The sequence below is a fragment of the Saccostrea echinata genome, unplaced genomic scaffold (assembly GCF_033153115.1).
Source record: "Saccostrea echinata isolate AGI-Se365-2 ecotype Australia unplaced genomic scaffold, CSIRO_AGI_Sech_v1 ptg000008l, whole genome shotgun sequence".
Lineage (NCBI taxonomy): Eukaryota > Metazoa > Mollusca > Bivalvia > Ostreida > Ostreidae > Saccostrea > Saccostrea echinata.
Genome location: NW_026889757.1, coordinates 1071014 through 1095252, shown reverse-complemented (window position 1 = coordinate 1095252; position 24239 = coordinate 1071014). Strand labels below are relative to the sequence as shown.

General features: G+C 32.7%; 1 protein-coding gene and 1 long non-coding RNA gene across 2 annotated transcripts in view; one reads left to right on the top strand and one right to left on the bottom strand.

Moving 5' to 3' along the window:
• LOC133180904 (uncharacterized) overlaps window positions 1–24239 on the bottom strand; it is a 96622-nt gene that overhangs the window by 69910 nt on the left and 2473 nt on the right. The gene's annotated exons all lie outside the window — the stretch shown is intronic.
• Window positions 1223–24239, top strand: LOC133181097 (nucleolar and coiled-body phosphoprotein 1-like). Its single transcript, XM_061315641.1, has 13 exons — window positions 1223–1327; window positions 2573–2619; window positions 3803–3907; window positions 4383–4496; window positions 7012–7126; window positions 10569–10686; window positions 12085–12141; window positions 13748–14740; window positions 16876–17025; window positions 17453–17506; window positions 18606–18673; window positions 20159–20273; window positions 23105–24239. The coding sequence occupies exons 1-13, from the start codon at window positions 1223–1225 to the stop codon at window positions 23221–23223; spliced, it is 2160 nt and encodes a 719-aa protein (XP_061171625.1). The 3' UTR covers window positions 23224–24239.

Here is a 24239-nt window from a genome sequence, read left to right as displayed (position 1 = left end):
CCAGAGAACCATAACAGGCATACCATGGTGCTAAGTGACATTCTGTACTACATGTGTGCTACATGATTAGAACTCTGAATAAGTATTCACTCTCATGCCCTGACAGTATTTATGCATTTTTTGGTCATAAGCTTCTTATTTTTGAAAAATTCTAAATAAATTTTACTTGTGCATTTTTTTTATTAGACAAATTTACCTCATTTCATTATTTATATTCCTCCACTGCTGTAATACATGCATCACTTCAGGTGAATAAAATGAAAGTAAATCCACTCTCTGTAAAATTTATCACTCTGTGAAAAAATGTTTTACTTCTTCACATTTTATCGCAGTTGTCACTTTTGTGGAAAACTCATTGGCAAACCCAGAATTAGTCTTTTCTTGAAAAAATCAGCCTAGAGTACTTTTACGGCAAAGTCTGTAGACACTATAATTGACTGCGGTCAGGTGGTGCACATAGTTTAAAGTCATCTAAAATAAAAAACCAACATTTTCTAACTTCTTTCTACATGTCAGATGCATAATCCTACTTTGAAAGTCATAATTTAAAGTTTTGAGGGTAAAACATGATATATTATAAGTATTTTTCACAGAAATCTCTAAAAATTCAATTCAACCCTACTTCTAATTTTTAAAATATGTGCTTTCACACAGAAAGTTCATAAAATGACATATTTTGTTGAAATATGCCTTTTAAAAATTAAAACAACCTTTTATATTGATGCAGATGATTTTACACAATCTCCTTCAAGGTATCACACCGGTAATTGTTTTCACTATATGTTTCTATATAGGAAAAAAATTCTTAAAAAATCAGGTAAATTAATTCATGAAAAAATATTTAGCAGGAAGTATAAAACATTACCTCTCTCATTAGCCGAGTCCAAAAAACAGGGTACCTACACGGCATTTTCTGATTTTTTCCATCTGCAAACAGGGCTACCCTCAAATCCACGTGTTTTCAATGTGTTTATAAACAGCTCCAGTGCACCCCAGGAAGTAGCCTCCTATGCCCTGAAAAAAATAGTTCCTGTCAAAAAACTGTATTTATTTACAAAGTACATTAAATTTACTAGGCACAGGTACCAAAGTTGTAAAAATAGCCTGGAAGAAAATTAAAAAAATTATCAAAAGAAAGAAAAATTAATTTTATATGTATGGAACTACAATTGACTAAGTTCATTTTGATTGGTCAATTACCGGTGTGATACCTAAAAAGGAAATGGCGCTAAATAGGGCAGACGTTTTCGAAGACGATAAAGGAAATCCTGTTATATTTTTCTTTCGCCCGTGTGCGGCTAGAAGTAAAGTGCAGCCAATAATAGAGGTATATACATTGCATATACATGTATTTCTCAGTGTCACATTCACTTTCCAGTTGATTACTAATGTAATAGGAAAGGAGAAAATATATGTCAGGACCGCTGCATTACTAGTCAGATGCTCTACCGACTGAGCTACCCAGGCCAATATCCACGGCCCACACCATTACATTCCTCCCTCCTTAACCATTTCTTGATCTACATTGTTCTCAATCGTCTTGTTGAACTGTTGAAACAGGCCCTCATTAGTTAAACAGAGTCCTTAGTACATCATAATTTCAACGATAGAATATTCTATTCACATTGTTCTCTTCTTCATTCTGGCTTTTGTCTGTGCCCCAAACCTACAAGGAATATTCTCTAGCAAAAATTTTCAATGTGGGGAGCCCCAGTATGATGTACCCTAAATGATCAACTTCAGTTCACAAGTCACAATCTCTTGTGGATGGAATTTATTGAGCTGAGCTCGTATCATGATGACAAGTAAAGTGAAGTACACCATAATAAAATGTGTAAGTATTTTCAAAGTCTTACATGTCACAGGTAGTGAACAATCAAGTCTCAACCGGGACTCGAACCCAGGGCCTCGGGTGTATCGTGCCAGCACTCTAACCACTGAGCTGTTGAGATCTGATATAATGAGATAATGGCAAGACATGTGTTGTAGACAGCTTAGTGACTGACATTATTGACAGTACTTGAAAGCACGAAAATGTGAGAGAACAAGAGACATTAATAAAGAAAAACAATGAATACTTCTTGTGTATTCTTTAAATTGGGGAGTAATAGTTAATGAGGTTTGAAAATACAGAATAAATGTAACATAAATGTCATATTTTTTATAGGACAGAAAATTCCCTTTTGTTCTATATTGATACCATTTTCCCAAATTGAATTGGTACCAGAACTATTCCCAGTGGATAGAAAGAAATTGCTGGAGGATGTTATGTTTTCAATTGTCTGTCTATCCATTGGACTGTCTGCAAGATATCTAGAACAAAAAAATATTGAGCACAGATATGGGACATGTACTGCAGTATTGTACCTTCAAACAGAGTCTTTATTGCTTATAATATTCTTACATATGATATTTGATAAAATTGAAACTTGGTTAGTTGACAAGTTAATTCATGGATATGATATATAAATATTTCTTATTGACTTTATTACGTTAACATTGGTACCTGATGTTAGAATTTTAAATACATTTTAAATACATGTATGATTTGAATATGTATTTCTCCATTTAGGAACATGGTGGGAGAGTTACAGCAAGAATGGCCTTAAATGCAATCAAGTAATGTATTCAACTCCAATAAAACTCTCAAAAACAGTTTGTGAGCATTCCAAATTTGAATAACATCTCTATAAGTATAAACATTTCAAAACCTGGATTTAACATAACTAATCCCCCTCTCCATCCTCACCCTGTACAATGATTTTTTTTTTATTGAAAGGGGGGGAGGGTTGTATTCTGGAATTATTTCTTTAAACAGAAAATTGTTCAGGGATATCTTGAAAGCTAATATATATATTTTTTTAAATCTTCCCATTCACCAAGGCAAGGTAAGGTACCATTAACCTGTGCAAATGTTTAATCACAATTGGAGTTCACTCAGACCTTTGACCTTGAAATCAATAATTGCTCATGTGTTAACATCCATAGTTGCTGACCTATCAAATATCGTAGATAAATTTGCATACAGCATTTTGATTATCATGTTTTATACAGTTAAACTTGTTCAGTACGAACACTATTCACAGATATAGCAAAGTTTTCTTGGATCCCCAGCTATATAAATTTAATGAATTCCTTATATGGATATAATGAATTACGGATATAGCGAAGTAATTTCCCCAGGACTTCGCTTTAACCAAGTTTTACTGTATATTGGTTTCATTTGTTTGACTTTCAAGATTTACATGATTTGCAGCAAATGTTTCGGTTTAGATTCTTTGTTTAAGGAAATATAAGTACTCATTTCAACTAAGGAGATTGAAATTTAAAACTTGAGAATACCTTGTCTATAGTTCATACTTTTTAAGCAATTTCATGTACATATTCATACATGGTACTGTGCCATTTTTTCAGTAATCATACATAGATTTTATTACATTGAATTAATCTATTACCTATAGTCTCATGATTTTGCAATGCAAGTGTAGACCACTTTGAATTGTGCTATTCAGGCCATTATATGGACATACTTGGAGTCTTTTGCAAGTATCAAAGATTCATAAAGATGTCTTTAACAATTCTTGAGTTGGAGTGCCTTTAGAGATTACCGTAGTTGTGGTAAACAAGTGTATGATTTTAATGTTGTCTTAAATTAGTGTTAATACTTTAAGGATTCTTAAAAATAGCATGTACTGAATAACAAACTACATGTACATGCAGGTAAAGCTAAGTATGAATTTATGACTATTTTATAAGCTGTTGTTAATCAGTGCACACTAATCTCAGTGTTTTATGTTGACAGACTTGCCAATGATGATGATTACTTGGTCTCGGATGATTATTACTCGGTGAGGTACATTGAGGATTGTGTGAAAGCTAACAAGATGCTTGACAAAGAAAAGTATAGGTACAGAATAGTATTCTTTATATATATTTAGATTGTCTAAGTTCTATTATGTATAATTCCATAAGTTTTGAATTATGGAAAACTTTATCTACAAGTATTTTCTTGGAAGGGGTGAAGTTTCAGTAGTGAATGATAAGAAAATTAAGCTCTTTGTAAAAAAAAAAACTCACATGTTTTCTGAGAAATTTGAAATTGATGTCATATCTTAATATTATGTAATGGTAAGTGATACGGAAAAAAAAGATAATTAATCTAAGGGGGAAGTTTGTGCTAAGTGCATGATTTTCGTTGTGTTTAGGTAATGAAAAAATGGGAAAATACTTATGTCTAATAAATGTATGACATGAATTACACACAGAAAAATACTGCACTTTGTATAATGTATGTGAAATAAAACAATACACGAAAAGATATTGTGCTCATTTGACATCTGTATGAATTAAATGTTGATATGACTGTAAATTGTGGATTTCAGGTTGCAGCCACGGAAGATGGTTATCCGGGATGCAAGTGAAGATCAAGTCAGTGATATCTCATTTGATGAAGATGAACCACAAAGAATAAGAGCAAGCATGAAATACTTTCAAGGGTATAAAAATGAAATCTTAGAACGTTGTCCCAGAAAATCTCACAATTTTACATGCATTTCTTGCTCATGTCCAAAAAAATAAAAGTGTTCATTTTTAGCTCTATTGGTCAGAGGCCAGAAAAGCTTATGCAATAGTAAGGTGTCCATCGTCCGTCCGTCTAGCTGTCTGTCTGTTAACAATTTTTCAAAATGCTACTCCTTGTACAGTTTAGGTCTGATTTCAATATGACAAGTAGACTACACTGAGATACATAATTCTGTAAATTGGTTTATGATTTCGATAAACAGTGTTAACGTTGCCATGGTTAGAAATTTCTATGAAATTTTCAAAACGCTGCTCCTGGTCTGATTTCAATATTACTTGGCAAACAAGTAGACCACACCAAGATACATAATTCTGTATATCAGTTTTTGATTTCAATGAATGGTGTTGTCATGGTTACTAAAACTAGAAGTTTCTGTGAAACTTTCAAAACACTACTCCTCCCAGTGTGCAAAACTAAACAGGAGAATGAAATAGCCCATTGGGCTGTCTCATTTTAAAGTGGGATAGATTGTAGACAAATGGGACTGTCCACAAAAACACGAAAAAGTAAAGACGAAAAATGTACACTTGTTTTTATTCATATATATTTTTTTTATTTTTTCATATTCATAATATTGAAGTACATGTATCTGTTACATTTTCATTATTACCTTGTGAAAATAAAGTATAAAATCAGTGTCAGTGCTTAATGCTTATCATACAGGGATCGACATTAATGGTTGTCCGATTGCCCGGGGCAAGTAAATTCTCAGTTCGGGCAAGTGAAACTTCGGATGTACTTGTCCGATCAGGCAAGTGAATATTTCTGATAGATTTTTTTTTTATCTTACATTAGTTTATAAACAAAACAATAAATTGTACATTTGATTTCTACCAGGAATATGACATTGTTTTTGCATTCGGAAATTCCTAGATCATACCGATTATAAAAAAAAAAAAACGGGTTCATTATTCCATTTTTCTTTCATGGTAGCTAGTTGAAAAAAATACACTTTCCGACTGACAGCTTTCTTTACATTCTTATGAAATAAGATATTATAAAATAGGTTATTTATTAACTCACAGAATATAAAGAACACCAGTTATTCTTGGCACACGATGTATTCTGATCAGGACTTGTATGTTTCGAAACATGGCAACTATTTTCCTTTAGCATTGCTTCAGTTTTTCAAGGGGGGGGGGGATCAAAATTCACAAAAAGATCGCACAAAAAATAATTTTCAAAAATATGAATTTTATTTTTAAGGAAATATTGCTGCATGGCAGTGTGAATTTACATATATTTAAAATGAAGCATGAGCAGCAGATCAAATTTTTTCTGGCACTTAACTTATATACCAAATATAAAGTAATATCTCACTTTATTTACAATAATAAATTAAGATACCAGTTCTCTTCTTTCTAAATTTTGGGCAACCAAGTTTTGCATTCAGACAAATCAAAGTTTGAATCTGAAAGTTAATGTCTATCCCTGTCACAAAAATCTGTACCGTGTATATATTCAGATTCGTTGTATATGAACTTCATTCTGTAGACCAGTTTATGTTTGTGAAAGACACAAACTCCAAAATCATCTTCATAGCTTTCCCTTTTTTGGACTTTTTTTTTGGAGTTATTTTTTTACTCACATTGTGTTTAATGTCATGCTTCTAGCAACCAGCGGTCAGGATTTCCTGCATGACAGATGCACAACAGGAAGCGAGCATTAGATCAAAATAGTACACCGTTCAATTGTCGAAAGATACACAATGTTCTGAATGATGAGATTTAACAATAATTCTTTTAACACAAAATATAAATGTATAAAACTATTTCTCAGAATCATTTTGTTTTTAATTACATGTTGAAATTTTTTATTTAATCTCAATTTACCCATGGCCGAAATTGGGATAGACAATTCGGTCTATTTTAATTCAGATCAGTGTAGCCCAGTTTAACTTGAGATAGATTCGGACCATCAGACAGGCGTTAATTTCGCACACTGTCCTCCTACAGTTTGGCTTGATTTTATTATAATTTGGCACACAAGTAGGCTACACTGAGATACATAATTGTCTTTATCGGTTTTTTTTTATTTTGATGAATGATCTTGCCATGGTTATTAGAATTGAAATTTCTGTAAAATTCATTTTAAATGCAACTCCACCTACAGTTTTATTCTGATTGCAATAAATCTTTCCACAAAAAGAGACTAAACCAAGGGGCAAGGATCATCATTAAATAAATTGCTGTTGCAAAGTTTCAAGTCCAAGTGCTACTTTTCTCTTCCTTTTGTTATAAGTACAAACCAGTAGAGCTACGGTCTCGTCAGAGACTTCTGGTTAATAAATGATAACACAGTGTGTAATAAACTAATCACAGACATTCAGGTATATCTACGTATGTAGTGCATATTCACTTCCTGTAACACATATATATGGATGAGCATATATAAGAATACATATTTTATATTTAAAATATGCGAAACAGGAGGAAGATGTACACATATGCTGATGACATGGCAATACTTAACTACATTATAAGCAATGATTACCATGAAAAAGTGGCAGGAAACACCATATGGAAGGAAATGGAAGATTTACAGGTAAAAAGAATTGATCATCCATCAAGGAAAATTTACTGCATAGGTGGATCTAGGAATTTGTGAAAGGGAGGGTCCACCACATAATTTTTTTGGCAGTTTTCACAAACACACACACACCACACCACCCCAGTTACACCAACTTTATTTGCATTAACATCTTAGGGAGATGTATGCAAAGGACTGAAGGACTTACTATTCAGTAATATTTTTATGAACTCTTTTTCTGATCCCTCATAAGTTTGTGTGTGTGTGCCTTCCCCCCCCCCCCCCCCACTTCTGGATCCACCCCCTTCCATTGTCATGTGTCTAAAGTATAAACCAAGCTTTCCAGTATGTCCTGGAATTAAGGTCATATTGATTATCAATGAATTGAATATGTGTTTTGAAACAGTTTTTGCTAGGTTGATATCACAATTTTAACATTTTTTAACATTATTTATATAAACACATGCACTGATGCGAGGGTCGTTCAATAAATAATGCAATAAGTCGTCTAAAAGTAAGAAAAGTGCGTAATGCATATACTAAACATTTTCAATCTCTCAAAGCATTCCCTGTTATTCTTTACACGTCTTGATTCTTTGTACCCATGACCAGAAAACCTCAGCATACCCATCTTTAGGGATGCCCCAAAGACACTGCTGAATATCATTTTCCATGACATATCTAATATTGTACAATTTTCCTTTGATCGTTTTCATCCATTTTTAGAATAAAAAGATCTCACAATTGCTGAGATCTAGCGAATATGGGAGATGGCAAAGCCCTGTAAACTTTCTTTTCTTCAGAATTTCATTTATTTCTCTGTGCTTTTTTGCAGCAGAGTTGCCAGGTGCAAAAAAATTACCCTGGGGCGGTATTTGGACTTTCTTTGCAGGAAATCTGTTTATCTTTCCTCGAGCAGTGCAGTTTGAACATAAAAGTTACCATTGATGGTCCTACCTTTGGGTAAATCTACATGTTTTACTGGACCTCTTCAAAAAAAATGAAAACTAATAAAACATGCTTGGAGCCCTTGTTTCTCTTTACAATAGTATAAACAATAACTTTTTCTTTGATTCCACATTTTATTATTGATCTTCCTTTTTGGCTATAAAAAGTGCACCCATGTTTCATCATCCATCATGCAAATTTAACAAATCTTTTTTTGTTAAAATATTTGTTTTTAAGTAGACCGTTGGCACATTTAATGCGCATTTTTCTCATAGACAATTTTAAGAAAATATAGCATATATCTGATAGAAATATTATTACATGTATATTCATTAGGGCCCTGCAAGGATTTGCAGATGCCCTATAGTAATCACTGTCTGTCTGTCTGTCCATCCGTCTGTCTGTCCATCTGTCATTCTTCCATCCACAAATTTTCTGTTTTTTTCTAATAACTTTTTTTAGGGTTGACCAATTAACTTCAAATTTTGTATGTTGCTTGAATAGGCAGTAAGACATATTTTGATGCTAAGTTTGGTTCTCTTTGTCATCCAGTTTGGAGCTGGGGTGGTGGGGTAGCTTCCTTAACTTTATATAAGAGTGAATGGGCAAAGAGAGATAACTGCTGAGAATGTTCCTATTGTAAACTAGGAAAGGCTGCAATGAGTCTCTTGGTATTAATTAACTTTCCTCTTGAAGAAAATCCAAAGCATTTATCTTTATCTGCTACATTGAGATTAATTAACACCTCTGTCTGCAAATGAAGTTTGTTTTGAAGTTAAGGTCAATTCTGAATGATGTTTACATTCTCTGAAATTTGGATTTAAATAATGTTCATACTTTATTTTGGTAAAATACACAATGAGTTATGATTTTATTGAATTCTAAAAAGCAAGATATAGATAAAGATATCTTTTTTATTATTATTTAATTTTTTTTCTTTCTTTTTTTCCTACCTTACGTAAATTCAAGCATACTATTTATTTTAACAGGTATTCAGATAATAACCTCATTCTATCATTGCTGAAAAAGTTCTTATTGTAAACTTAGAAGAAAAGGTTGAGAGAGCAGTATAATTAATCCCCTGGGTTTGATTATCTTGCTGGTTGCAGAAAGTTTTACAGGGTTATCTTTCCGTCACTTTAAGATTGATTAACACCTGTGTCTGCAACTGATGTTTGTTTTGAAGTTAAGGTCAAGCCTGGGTGATATTTGCATTCACTGAAGGCTGGTATTTTAAAAAACACATGGTTCATTCTTCTTTAAATATACATTTAATTGAGTTATTATAGATGTGATGTTTTTTACTGCCTTATGTAAATACAAGGATACTATTTACAGGTTGTTGGATATTTAGCAGTTGCTGTTGCTTATTCTTCTTTATATATTTTAAAATTTTTGTAATCAAGTAAAATTCTCATCCCCTAATCTGCACCCTTATATTTCTACCCCTTGGCGGGGCCCTTGCTGACTGGTCAGATTTCTAGTTTCCACTGTCAGAATTCTATAACTTGTTATGACAATGAAATGCTTAGTGTTCTAGCAATGTTTTTGGATGTAAATCTGACATTTTCAGATATCATGTTGCACATTGCATCGATAATTTTTGGTTCCCTAAAAATTTCTATCGACCAGTTTGACTTTTATATTTTAATTCTCTTTTTTTACTTTTGAGTTTCTGAATCAATCTGAAAACTATACAGCGTTAAAGACTATTCTTTCCATATATAAAAATCATATCTTTAAAATGAGTTCTTTGGCGATTTTTGTAAAGAAGCACAATTTTCACATACACTCTCATTTTCATTTTCTTGACAGAGATCATTTTAAACAATTTTCAGCTCAGTGTAGTGACCAAGCTTACTTTAAAAGTGAATTTCTTTGTGAGGACAAAAGGTAAAATCATGGGGTTTTCTGTGATTAGGAGCTCTTTAATTGAATGTTGTAACTGTGAAAAAATAAAATTATATAGATCTTTATTTACTATGATATACCGTTAGTAGCATTATTTATTGAACGACCCTCGTACATATATGTGAGAACTTGTCAAGTGTATCCAATATTTTTTAACCTTGACCTTCCGTATGACCTTTGTCTTTACTGTTTATTGTGTTTAAAACTCAGTTTTAAAGAAACTTTCAAGATATTTTCATCAAACTTTATACACTAACACAAATTGGTGAACTATTCAACTATGTCATGATTTTCTGACCTTATCGTTCCCTTGACCTTAACCTCAGTATATTCTTTATTTACCAAAATCATAAACAAAGAAGCAAAGTACATTTCTTTTCATTTTGCATTACATGTACTTATGATTCATGTCATATGGACATATTATTAGAATTTACAAAATACAACTGTAGAACAAATGTCTTGTATGCAATTGGAGAAAAAAAATGTCTTGTATGCAATTGGAGAAAAGTTAAAGTTGGGCAATTTGTTTTCTTTCATGAGTTACAATCTATGAATATGGAAACTACATACGATTTTTCTATTCATTTTCTTGTAGATAACAAAGCATTCTGCCTCCTCCATGAATACTCGTTACAGGAAAACAATCAAATACAATCTTAATTTATATACCATCCCAGTTACCCACAAGAAGAAACTGAATCTAGACTATATGGGTAATGTATTTATGTCTCCTCATTAGGGCCCTGAATCAAGATGCAGTTGTCCTTTAATAATCACTGTGTCTGTCTATCTGCCTGTCTGTCCGCCTGTCTGTCAACACTTTTATATGGTGCAATAACTAAGCATATTTACTACATAGATAAATGGAGACATTTTTCAGTAGAACTTGGCCAAAGATAAAGGTCAAAAGTTAAGATTATTGCTATGAACATTTGGCATTTATGTGATGTGCCAAACTTCATGCATTTTTTTTTTTTGACTTAAAGACTTCAAACATACATATATAATCTACATGGGTGGAGAATAAGTCACGTACTGTGGAATCATCATTGTTCGTGGGGGACCAATGTTCATGAATTTACCCACGGATTTACAACCCCATGAACGTTTATTTTGTAAACACATGATTAATTGAATCTACCGCATAATTCATTCACTCACAATATTATGTCCCCACGAACAATTAAAATTATGCTTTTCCATGATCATTTGACCCCCATGAATTAAAATGATTCCACAGTAATTAAAGGTCAAGGTCAAAAGATTACATTATTGATATGAGCACTGTTATATGATAAACATTCTGAAACCTGTAAAACGAGAAAGATTTTGTGCAGCACAAAAATGTAGTATACAACATGTATTTCATTTTATATTCAATTTTAGAGACACCAGTGTATTTTAAGGTCAATAAAAGATAGGTCAAGGATGAACGTTCAATATTATTGACTTAAGCACACTGCAGGATCCTATTGGCTTTGTCAGTTATCTAATTATTTCTTGATTATAAAGTTCTCTTTGCACTTCCAGTTGAAAAAAAATACCGATAGCTAAAATTTAAACTAATTTCCACAGAAAATTAAGTTAATAATATTGATTGTTATCTCAAATAAAGGACAGAATTGTAGGAAATAATATGTTACAGGGTAAACAGGGCCATACTATATAGCCTTAAAATGGAGGTTTATATTTTATAAATGGCCAAAAGCCAATTTTTTTTTATTTCATGGAATACAGATTTTTTTTAATCAAAATTTTTATCTACAAGAATTATATAATCAATAGCCATAATTCACGGCCATTGTTGTTTACATGACTTGTTTAAAAAATATATATATTAAGAATGTACCATTTGCAAAACAAAAAATGATTACCAAATATTGACCAATAAGTTTGCTTTGTAAAAAAAAAAAAAAAAAAAAGAATAGTTTTATTTTCATTTTCTGTTTGGCAAGTAAAATAGAATCTGTAAAAAAAAAAAAAAAAATTCAGAAATTTGCATTGTATTTTTTAAATTTTTTCCTATTTCTCTGGAAATTAGGGTCAGTGCATAATCCAAGAAATTAAAAAAAAAACTGTGGCTTTATAATAAATTATGTGATATTTTATAGTGACATCTGATGATACTGATTCCTCAACAGAACGAAGAAGGCCTAACCTGATAAATAGTGAGTAGGAATTATACTTTTAGACACACTACTCTGTTCAGCAAACCAGGGGACGGTAATTTTTCTTAAGCAATAAACTGTCAGTCATTCAAATACGATGCCACATCAGGGGCATAGCTTGACTTCAAATTCTAGTGAGGCAAAACCATAGGGACAGGGGGTATGGGGGCCGCCTTAGGCCTCAAGCAGGTCCAGGGCAGAGCCATGGTGGGGAGGGGGTAGAGGGGGAGCACCCCACACTCCTCCAGACTGAAAATGGATTTGGGGGTTTTAGAATGCAAATATCATACTTGTCCTTCACAGAATTTTAGTTAATTTTACCGGTTTCATAGCATGGATATGATATCACATATTATTAAAGTATTTAAAAGAGCATCGTCAGAAACCCTCAAGGTAAGAGAACCTAGACCGACCACAGGTTTCCGACAATGGTAAAAGAGTTGCTAAATATTTTTAACATGGTTTACTAAAACTTTTAACACATTTTAAGATGAATACATGTTTTATTTAACTGTTTTTATTTAGTGAAAACTATAATTGTCAAACATTTATCAGTTTTTAATATTTTCCAATCATTACCTACTTGGAGTTTTCAGTAATGGAGGTAGAGCCCGAACCTTGATGATATGAGCGTACATTATAGAATTGCTTAAATTATAATTTTTACAAGTTAGATATTTTCTGCAATGTATTAACTATGGAAGGGAGTGGTGGTGGTTAAAAATCTAGTGAGACAGTTGCCTCATTGCCACAATGGAAGCTACGCCCCTGCACATGGACATACAACTTCATTTATAATGCTTAAGAAGAGAGAGAAAGTTTAATATTGACTTTCAAGGGCTTAATGACCAATAATGGGTGATATCCACCAATACATTTCTAGTAGGCAAGTGTGGTACCCCTGAGGATGAGGAATCCTCAAATTCTTTCACTGGTTAAAATCATGTGATGATGTGTGATGCGTTGACAATTACATTATGCATTAAAATTATAACCCACACATTTAATATTTAATAGTAAAGCAGAGATGTTGGTTGTCTAAAATTGGGTCTGCTGATCGGGCCCATTCCAAATTCAAAATGGTATCCGTATCAATGACACTTCATCAGATGTGTAGTACACTATTTATACTGAACAATTAAGCATCCATTGATGGATAGTGATAAGTTATTGTACTTTAGCAAACTGTTGAGTCAGACTGAAAAATGTTTAAAAATGAAAAATTGAACTTTTTAAAAGGAAAATAAAACACCTCACCAAAAATACATAAATAATTGAAATAAATATACATTGTATGTCTGTGTAAGTTTGTACCTAAACAATGCATTAATTGATTAAAGTAGTGCTCCAGTGTGAAAATGGCACAAACTTGAATGTTAGTGTGGGATATTACTTGATTGATTATTTATTGTTTGACACCAAGTAAGCAGAATCTTGCAGTATTTTGGTGGTAAAGTTTACCGTATCTCTTATGACTGTTGTGAGGTAGCATTGTTATCTGATGCCTATTTCTTTAAACATTCAGCCCTCAATGGAAATGTTTTCAGTTAGCTCTTGAATACCATATTACTCTCTATTATTGATTTGGAATGATTTTCTTTTGAAGGTAAGAAGGATGAGATTTCCTTAAAATCTCCATCAAAGGCCAGTTCACCAAAAGACACTAAAGCAGCCAAGCAGGCAGATGGTGACAACCAAAATAAGAAAGGTTCTGTTGGCTCCTCCAAATCAGCATCAAATTCAAAGAGCCCCAAAAAGACAACCCGTTCACAAAAAAGCAAATATTTTAGTGACTGTTCAGATGATTTAAGTGATGTGAGTGATTCAATTCCTGTGAATAATGATAGAAAGAAAAGGAAACTGGACTTCGTTACAAGTAACCAGGCATCAAAAAATGACAAACAAAAATCCTCAAACATAAGCACACCTCAGAAGTCAAAGACTGTGAAGACTGCTGAAAATGAGGAAAGTGAAATTGATAAACAGTGTTCAGAGCCAGCGAAGAGACAAGAAAGTTTGCCATCAAAGAAGTCTCTTGATGAAAATTATGAGTCTCCAGATAATAGAATCACAAGAGGAAAGGGGAGACTTAGTAAAACAAAGCCTCCAGTTGGTACACCATCTAAATCCCCCACCAAGAGCAATGAACCAAAGAAATCATTAGAAACCAACGGAAATACAACCACAGATAGTGCAGCAAATGCTAACAGCAAACAAAAAAGGACAACTTCTCACAAGTTACAGTCCAATCCTCCTGATCAACAATCAAATGCACCAACTACCAACAAAATATCCCAGAGGACTTTGTATAACACTGAAGGAGTCACATTAACACCAGGACAGATGATGGACAAACTCAACTCTTCTCAGAGAGAAGAACACAATACATCAGTAAGTAGTGTTTTCAAGCCTTCTTATGGAGATTCAACCAAATATAAGAGAGGCTCCCGAAAGAAAGCCAGCAAAACTCAGTCTCCCTATTCTAAAGATGTTCATAGGTTAGATGATTCAGTCGATGATGATGAACTGGAAGATGATTTTGATAAAGAACTGATGAAGCGTGTGGCAAAGACCTCTACACAAGCATCTGATGATGAGGGTAATGTATTGAGAGCATTTTACACGTATTTGTTAATATAAAAGTATATGGTTGTGTAGTAACAATTAAGAGTGCTAAGTGGTACAAAAACTTAAGGATATACAACACACCCACCCCCCAAAAATTTGTGTCATTTTAGTATGTTTTATACATGACTATATCTACTATGTGTATGCACATTTTTGACAAAATTGTTCGAGTCATATTTGGACAGGAAGTTCCAAAAGTTACACCCCCCCCTTTAGCTGTTCACGAGGAAAAGAAGTTTTCAATCAACCAACTATAAAGTCCTTGATTTTCAAAAACATCGGGATAGCCTGGCTTGAAAATTTAACAATTTGTATTCTTTGTGTCCTTATAGTCATCTTTAGTTTCAATGTATAGTTTTGTTTTAATGGTAGTTAATAGCCAGTTTTATAGTATTTTCTCACATTTTTGCATGATCATGAGCAGCATATAGCTTGTTGAATCTTGATTTTCAAAAATCAGAAATATTTTTCTACCTAAATTGGCAATTTTTTTTCGTCATACATGTAGAAGTACATGTGGTTTAATTGTGAGAAAAAATACTGTGCCATATTTGAAAAATGGTCCATTTACTGATTTCAATCTCTCATTTGGCTCATCAAATACAGAAAGTTTACTTAGGGCCCCGCAAGGATTTGCGGGTGCCCTATAGTTATCACTCTGTCTGTCTGTCCGTCTGTCTGTCCGTCTGTCCATCTGTCATTCTTCCGTCCACAAATTTTCTGTTTTTTTCTAATAACTTTTTTTGTAGTTGACCAATTAAGTTCAAATTTGGTATGTTGGTTGAATAGGCAGTAAGACATATTTTGATGCTAAGTTTGGTTCTCTATGTCATCTAGTTTGGAGCTGGGGTGGTGGGGTAGTTTCCTTAACTTTACATTAGAATGAATGCCAGGGTAAAGAGAGATAACTACTGAGAATGTTCCTATTGTAAAGTATGAAAGCTGCAACTAGTCCCATGGGATTAATTACCTTTCCTCTAGAAGAAAATCCAAAGCATTATCTGTTTCTGTCAATTGAGATTAATTAACACCTCTGTCTGCAAATGAAGTTTGTTTTGAAGTTAAGGTCAATTCTGAATGATGTTTACATTCTCTGAAATGTGGATTTAAAAAATGTTCATACTTTATTTTGGTAAAATACACAATGAGTTATGATTTTATTGAATTCTAAAGACAAAATATACATCAAGATATGTTTTTTTTTTATTATTTATTGATTCATTTTTTTTTTTTTTTTGCTGCCTTATATAAATTCAAGAATACATGTACTATTAATTTTAACAGGTAGTCCGATAATAAACTCATTCTATCATTACTGAAAAAGTTCTTATTGTAAACGTGGAAGGAAAGGATGAGAGAGCAGTACAATTAATCCCCTGGGATTAATTATCTTGTCTGGGGCAGAAAATTTTCCAAGCTTTTCTTTTTTTGTCACTTTAAGATAAATTAACCTTTGTCTGCAACTGATGTTTGTTTTGAAGTTAAGGTCAAGCCTGGGTGATATTTGCATTAATTCACTGAAGGCTGGCATTTTATAAAACACATGCTTTGTTCTTGTTTAAATATACATTTAATTGAGTTATTATAGATATGATGTTTTTTTACTGCCTTATGTAAATACAGGGATACTCTTTACAGCTTGTTGGATATTTAGGAATTATCTTGAAATTTTATAAATACAGTTGTTTTTGCATATTCTTCTTCATATATTTTTTAATTTTTGTAATCAATTAAAATTCTCTTTCTGTAAGCTGTACCCTTATATTTCTACCCCTCGGCGGGGCCCTTGCTGACTGGTCAGTTTTCTAGTTTGAATAGAAATGTTGACTGGAATTCAAAGCAAAACCGAATTGTTCTTTGGAAATGGTCATATCTGTCAATTCTCCTAGTAGATGAGAAAGATATTGTTTGGCTGTTGTATTTAACTAGGTTATGAGTGCCTTTCTGTTTTGTGATATTCAAACTTCTCACATAGGTAGATAAATATGAGATAGTTTAAAGGTTTATTCAGTACCATGTGTACAGATGGTTGATCTTCAATTATCTAATAGGAATCTCAAAAGAAAATATATATGTATTGATTATTTATTTCTATTTATATATTAGTTCCTACACCATCTAAGATGAGGAAATCTAAATTGTCCACTGAAAAACATGTTTCCAATGATCCATTACAAATAAGTACATCTACGAAAAAATTGAAATCTTCAGAAGAAACTCCTGAAAAGAAATCTAAGAAAACCAAAAAGAGGTCCTGTAAGTTAATTGTGTATGTTTTATAAAGTCTTCAAAAATTAACGAAAGGGATGGAAGAAACTATATAAAGTGTGATTATGAAATTTACATCAATGTAGATGCTACTTAAAACTTTTTTTGAAACATGCAAAGGTATCAAAAATTGATATATATCATGAACAAAGAAAGGAGTACTTGACATGTCTTACCTATACAGCTATTAATTTTAAGTCAGTTCTGCATTTTTTGTATACCTTTTATGGAATTACATGCCTGTTACAAGACCCTAGAAAAAGCAGATGCAAAAATAAAAATGAATTTATCCACGTAAACCAAAATATCAATTTATAATAGGAGCAGGATATAATATTAATCATAGATATTGATTAATTAGCATTAATTAATAATAAATTTGGTGATAAATAATTCAAATGATTATCTTTTGAAGGTAGAACAGCATATGTGACAGTGTTTACAGATGATGAAGAAGAGATTGATAAAGGTATATCAATATCTTAAGGGTTCATTGCTTGATATAGGGCTCATGTTATACAAAGAGAAACTTAATTAACAAAATATTTATTTCCTCATGAAGAGGAATTTCTTTCAAAACACTACTAGTTTTGGTCCAATTTCAATAAAACTTGGTACAGAAGTAGATTTTACTAAGATACATACAGTAAAACTCCTTTAGTACAAACACAGATATAGCGAATTTACAGATATAGCAAAATTTTTTGCAATCCCTGGCTAAATTCTTAATAATTCCTTGTAAAATTTTATGGATATAACAAACTCAGATATAGCAAATTTATGGATATTGCAAACTGATTTTGTGTCCCCTAGAAGTTTAAAATAACAAAATTTACATCTTTTATAGCATATTTTTAAAGATCTGAATTTTTCTAATATTGAACTGACATTAATGTTGTAAGTATTTATATTTGAAACTCAATTCATCTGTGAAACTTTTTGAACTGCAAGGTAAACTTTGTATTTTATGCTTCCCGAAATACATTTGGTAGTCCTACTTGAATGAAGGAATCTATATCATGAATTTGCTATGTATACTTTAAGAAATTTGTTATATGGATATAGCAAAATATGGATATAGTGAGGTAACTGAAACATGGCATGTGAAAATAGAAATTTGTTTGAAATTCTTCCACAGTTTTGGTTCAGTTTTAATGACTTGGTTCACAAGTAGATTCTACTAAGAAAAATAATTCTATAAATTGATTTTTTTTTAATTTTGACAAACGATGTTGTCATGGTAACTAAAAATAAAAAAATTCTTTGAATTCTTTTAAAATGCTATTCCTCCTACTGTTTTGATCTTATTAGTCTTTTTACACAAGTAGAATATACTAAGATACATCTTTCTTTATTATAAGTACACACCAGTAGAGCTACAGTGTTGTCAGACTTCTGGTTTTTGACTGTGCTTAAACTGTTTTCAGAAATAGAAATGGTTTTACCTCATTAATATTTAGCCATAATGGTGAGATATTGTCAGACCTCCAAAAAGTTGCTGAAAACATTGTTTTGATGTTTGAAATGTTCTGACCACTTGTAAGGATTTATTTTGTTTTTGTTTTCAGAAGTAGCACTAGAGAAGTCAGTGACAGACAATAGTTTAGATGAGGCTGAAATAAAAGAATTCATTTTAGTATGCTTTTGAATACTATACTTCCCTCTACCATATTTTATTTTTTAAAAAATGAGAAATTTATTTTAATTGTTCATTCAATGTGGAAATTGAAGAGTGATATACATGATGCTGGCTGCTTTAAGGAAGGGAACATTTTTAGCTCACCTGAGCTGAAAGCTCAAGAGAGTTTTCTGATCACCCGTTGTCCGTCTGTCCCTCCGTCTGCCTGTCTGTCCGTCTGTAAACTTTTCACATTTTCAACTTCTTCTCAAGAACCACTGGGCCAATTTTAACCAAACTTGGTACAAACATTCTTGGGCGATGGGGAGTTTAAATTATTAAAATAAAGGGCCAAGCCCCCTTCAAAGGGGAGATAATCAAGAAAAGACAAAAATTGGGTGGGGTCATTAAAAAATCTTCTCAAGAACCACTTGGCCAGAATAGCTGAAACTTATGTGGAAGCATTCTGGGGTAGTGTAGATTCTAAATAGTTCAAATCATGTCCCCCGGGAGTAGGGCAGGGCCACAATAGGGAATCCAATACTTACATTGAAATATGTAGTAAAAATCTTTAAAAATCTTATTAAGAACCACTGAGCCAGAAAAGCTGAAACTTATGTGGAAGCGTTCTGGGGTAGTGTAGATTCTAAATTGTTCAAATCATGATCCCCTGGGGTAGGGCAGGGCCACAATAGGGAATCCAAGTTTTACATTGAAATATGCAGAAAAATCTTTAAAAATCTTCTTCTCAAGAATCAGTGGGCCAGAAGGGTTGAAACTTATGTGAAAGCATCCTGGGGTAGTGTAGATTCTTAATTGTTCAAATCATGACCCCCGGGCTAGGGTGGGGCCACAATAGGGAATCCAAGTTTTACATTGAAATATGTAGAAAAAATCTTTAAAAATCTTCTTCTCAAGAACCACTGGGCCAGAAAAGCTGAAACTTAAGTAGCAGCATTCTGGGGTAGTGTACATTCTAAATTGTTCGAATCATGACCTCTGGGAGTAGGGCGGGCCACAGTAGGGAATCCAATTTTCACATTGAAATATGTAGGAAAAATCTATAAAAATCTTCTCAAGAATCAGTGGGCCAGATAAGCTGAAACTTAAGTGTAAGCATCCTGGGGTAGTGTAGATTCTAATTGTTCAAATCATGACCCCCGGGGGTAGGGTGGGGCCACAATAAGTACTACAAGGGGGGAAATCAGGTGAAAAGGCCAAGTTACTCAGGTGAGCGTTGTGGCCCATGGGCCTCTTGTTTCCATCCATTTCATTTTTTTTGCTTACTGTAAATAACTTTTTATTTGCAAGAACTTAATTTCCATGTAATTACATGAGTCTTCCTGGCGTATATTTCTTTTACTAAAGAATATATAGGACAATATCCAAAGTTCACGAAAATTTTGTCTCACTTTCAGATACTAAATGACCATCTCGCGAAAATAAGGTGACATGAAAGTTTAGTGATCTACAATATTTTAAAGAATATAATTTTTTTTCCAGTTCTTGTGTGAAGAATATCGGCTGACAGTAGCACAGGTTCAATACATCATTTATATCAATAATGGTGATGTCAATGATACCTTGGAATGGCTTAGGACAAGTGGGGAATGCAATGGTGAGAAGTTTATAATGAAAAGAGATTGAAGAGAAAGCCTGTTGTCCAATCCTGTGCAAGGGATATTATGTATATTGATTAAAATGTGATTTATATGGTATATATAAAAATTGCCATCACATTTTCTCTGAAAGAGTATATGTTTGCAATTCTGGGGAGGGGTTGTACTCCTTGTAATTCAGAGTTACATACTTTGTGTTATTATTTACTGTTGAGTAAAAAATTACAACAGAAACAAGTGCCTGTGGTATAGGTTTAGATTTGTTGAAATGCATAGGAAAATTGTTTAAAAAAAAAAAAAAAAAAAAAAATCTTTCTGTTCAAAAGAACCAAGGCCATAATTAATCATATTCATATGCAAATATTATAAAGTTGTGTAAATTTCTCGTTTCTTAGCTCTCCTGAGCCACAAGCTCAAGTGAGCTCTTTTGATAAAAAATTTGTCTGTTATCTGTCAGCATTGTCGTCGTTGTAATTTTTTCACATTTTTGACTACTTTTTACTGACCACTGGACCAATTTCAACCAAACTTGGCACAAACAAAACATCCTTTGGTGAACAGGATTCATATTTTTTTTAAATAAAGGACCATGCCCTATTGAAAGGGGAGATAATCAAGGAAAGTCAAATTTGAGGGGGGGGGGGATTAAAAAAAAATCATCTTCTCAAGAACCACTGGGTTAGAAAAGTTGAAAATTATGTGAAAGCTTCCTGATATAGTATAGATTCAAGTTTATTCAAATCATGGCCCCTAGAGGTAAGGTGGGGTCACAGTAGATCAAAGTTTAACATAGGAATATGTAGGAAAAATCTTCTAAAGAACAGCAGGGCTTTGATTAGTGATATTCACATGCAAACATTCTCAGGTAGTGCAGATTCAGTTTTGTTTAAATCATGGCCCCTGGGTTTAGGATGGGGCCTCATTCAGGGATGAAAGATTTATATTAAAATATATATATAAATATATATATCAGTATTTATATAAATCTTTTAAAACCTTCTCAAGAACAGAAAGGCAATAATTAATGATACATGTATTAAGCATTAAATATCAAGCATTCTTAGATAGTGCAGATTCAAGTTTGTTCAAATCATGGTCCCCGGGGGTAGGGTGGGGCAACAATTTGGAATCAAAGATTAACATTGGAGTGCAGTTGATATTTGGAATCTTGAACACTGATATCTCAAGTACCATGCATATGTCAAAGTGATTTGGAAGTCCCAATCACTTTTTCTTTATGTATAATAACCTCGATATCTCAAATCCTTAGATATCTAATATCTGGAAGTTTCTTCTTGGTCCCATCAAGTTTGAGAAAATGAGGTTTGACTGTATATAGAGATAAAAAAAAAATAAAATCTTCTCATCAAAAACATCAGAGTTGTGATTGATCATGCAAGCATTTTCAGGTAGTGCATATTTAGTTTGTTCAAATCATGACCTCAGGGGTAGGTTAGGGATCTTATTCTTATAGGAGTATATAGGGAAATATCTTTAAATAATTTCTTCTCAAGAACAGCAAGGTCATAATAAATGATATTGATATGCATTCACAGGTAGTGCAAATTCAAGGTTGTTCTAGTCATAGGCCCCTGTGGTTGAGGTGGAGCCACAATAGGGGATCTAAGTTTTACATGGGAATATATGCAAACAAAATCTTTTTAAATCTTTTTTTAAAAAACTTTAAAGGTTATAATTGGTCTTGTTTACATGTATATGCAAGCATTCTCAGGAAGTGCATTTTCAACAATTTTACAGTGACTTTCTTTGAAATGCTTGAAATTTCTTAGTGGAAAAATGATGCTGAGAGAAAAATGCATTCCCGCAATTAAATACAGTTTTGTATGAAACTTGGGAAATTTCAAACATTTAAATATGTTGGGTCAAGCAGAGAACGAAGATCTATAGTTCTAAAGTAGCACAGGGTTGGACAGACGAATGCATACAAATGTATATTGTCAAAATAAAAATCAAATGAAAACATGATGAGAATCTTATTGCACCAGTCCATAAAACTTTTTGATCACTCCTCATATGGGGTCAAAATTTTAAATGGGAATAATTTGGGGGGGGGGGGGGGGCAGCAGGGCAAAGGTGATTCTGGTGCTAGGCCCATGGGCCTCTTGTTTTAATACTGTAGGAATACATGGTCTTCATCAAGCACACACTACATTAATTTGTCAGTATTCAGCTATGCAATGAACAATCTACATTTATTTGACCATTGACATGTTTTTGGGCCACAACAAGGAATCTCATTTCTTACAAAGTCTATCATTTTGCAAAGGGAAAACATTGTAGCTCACATGAGCATTGTTTTTCTTCTAATTATTTTTTTTATAAGGTGTGTTAATCCTTTAAGACTGAAACCATTTTTTAATATAATCAGGTACTTCATCAGGAATCTTTATCACTTGCCATTCCTTTACAAGTACATTGCAAGTTAAAAAAAAATCATGATTTCAGCTTTTTAAAAATAGTAAAGATGTACAGTGTGAATAAAGGTGTGTCTGGATCGCTAATATTGGCAGAGTGAGTTTGGCACCCATGCAATCCTACTCAGTAACATATCCTATATACATGTATTACTGCTTTATTGAAAGTCCACACAGTCACTCATCAGGGATATCATTTCAAGTTCAGTAACATTTAAGTAGAAGATTCAACCTCCGATTCTGATCAGTGTCAGGTTTCTTTTATTGCACAGAGATAAATCCTTTTTAAATATGTAATTCCTTTTGAAATATGATATATCTTATACTTTATATTAGAAAATTGAAAATATTTGACTATATGTTGTTGTCATGAAAATGTATTGGTGATTTTGTAGGTAAACTGACATGGGATGTACAAGATGATGAAAAACTTGATGGACATTTGGATGAATTATTCAGAAAGTATGGTGAAACCACTGTCAGAAATCGTATTGCTTTTTTGGAAGGCACTTAAAGTGGAATGTTCTCTGCCAGTATATGTCTGGAAGAAGCTTGTAATCAAAAAAATCTGGTTAAAGGTTTTTACCTCATGCATTTACATATCTATGATTCCTATATGTACGTGCATGATGTTAAAAGAAATTGTACATGTATTATTCATTTTACATTAACATTTTATATGGTCATCTGACTGGAAGTGTCTTATTATATACAAGTAAGTCAGAGTTTGACAATATTCTTCTATATGTCCCCCTGTTAACTTTTCCTATATTTTGTTGTTCTTAAACACAGGTCCAGTATCATCTAAACTAGCAACAACAAAAAACCCTTTATTTAGATGAAGAGTTCCCTGTCAAGGGAGATAATCAAGAAATAGGATGGAATCATTTCAAAAGCTTTTAAGCCTAATATAGGGAAAATAACAGCTTGTATTTCAAGATTTTTTTATACCCCCACTTGAAAAGGGGGGATATATAGTAATGGGGGTGTCCATCCTTAGGTCGGTAAAACTTGGTGGTACCCATCTTTTATCCAAAACTTTTCCTATACCACTGAATAGGATTTAATGAGACTCTAACAGAATCTTCATTACATAGTCCCATTGTGCACCTCCTATTTTACATTTTAATCAAAGATATTTGGGTTTACCATAGCAAAACATGGATACAGTCATTCTTCTATAACATTTGTAGGTACCCATCTCTTATCTGCAATTCCTCCTATACCACTTAAAATTTAAGGATACTTTAAAGGTGCTTGGACACAGATTTGAAGTTAAATATTTTCTCAAGTTTTCGGTATAATATCATGACTAATATGTTGCTATAGCATTTCAAACGGAAATAAAATAAAAAACATATTTTATCTGGAAATTATTGAAACTACAAATTTCGGGACGCGTTTTATTGATATATCCTAGCACTTTCATAAAGCAAACTTTATCCTTAGATAAAGTAAAATTTTTGTTGTATATTAATGAAATATATTCAAACTATAATCCAGAAAATTCAGAGTAGAAATGTAAGAAAG

What these genes read in the sequence shown, in the direction of transcription:
- LOC133181097 (XM_061315641.1), top strand. Translation starts at nt 1,223, where the DNA reads ATGGCGCTAAATAGGGCAGACGTTTTCGAAGACGATAAAGGAAATCCT. An exon ending in CTTGACAAAGAAAAGTATAG is followed by an intron (nt 3,908 to 4,382) that starts GTACAGAATAGT and finishes TGTGGATTTCAG; the next exon opens with GTTGCAGCCACGGAAGATGG. An exon ending in AGGAAATGGAAGATTTACAG is followed by an intron (nt 7,127 to 10,568) that starts GTAAAAAGAATT and finishes ATTTTCTTGTAG; the next exon opens with ATAACAAAGCATTCTGCCTC.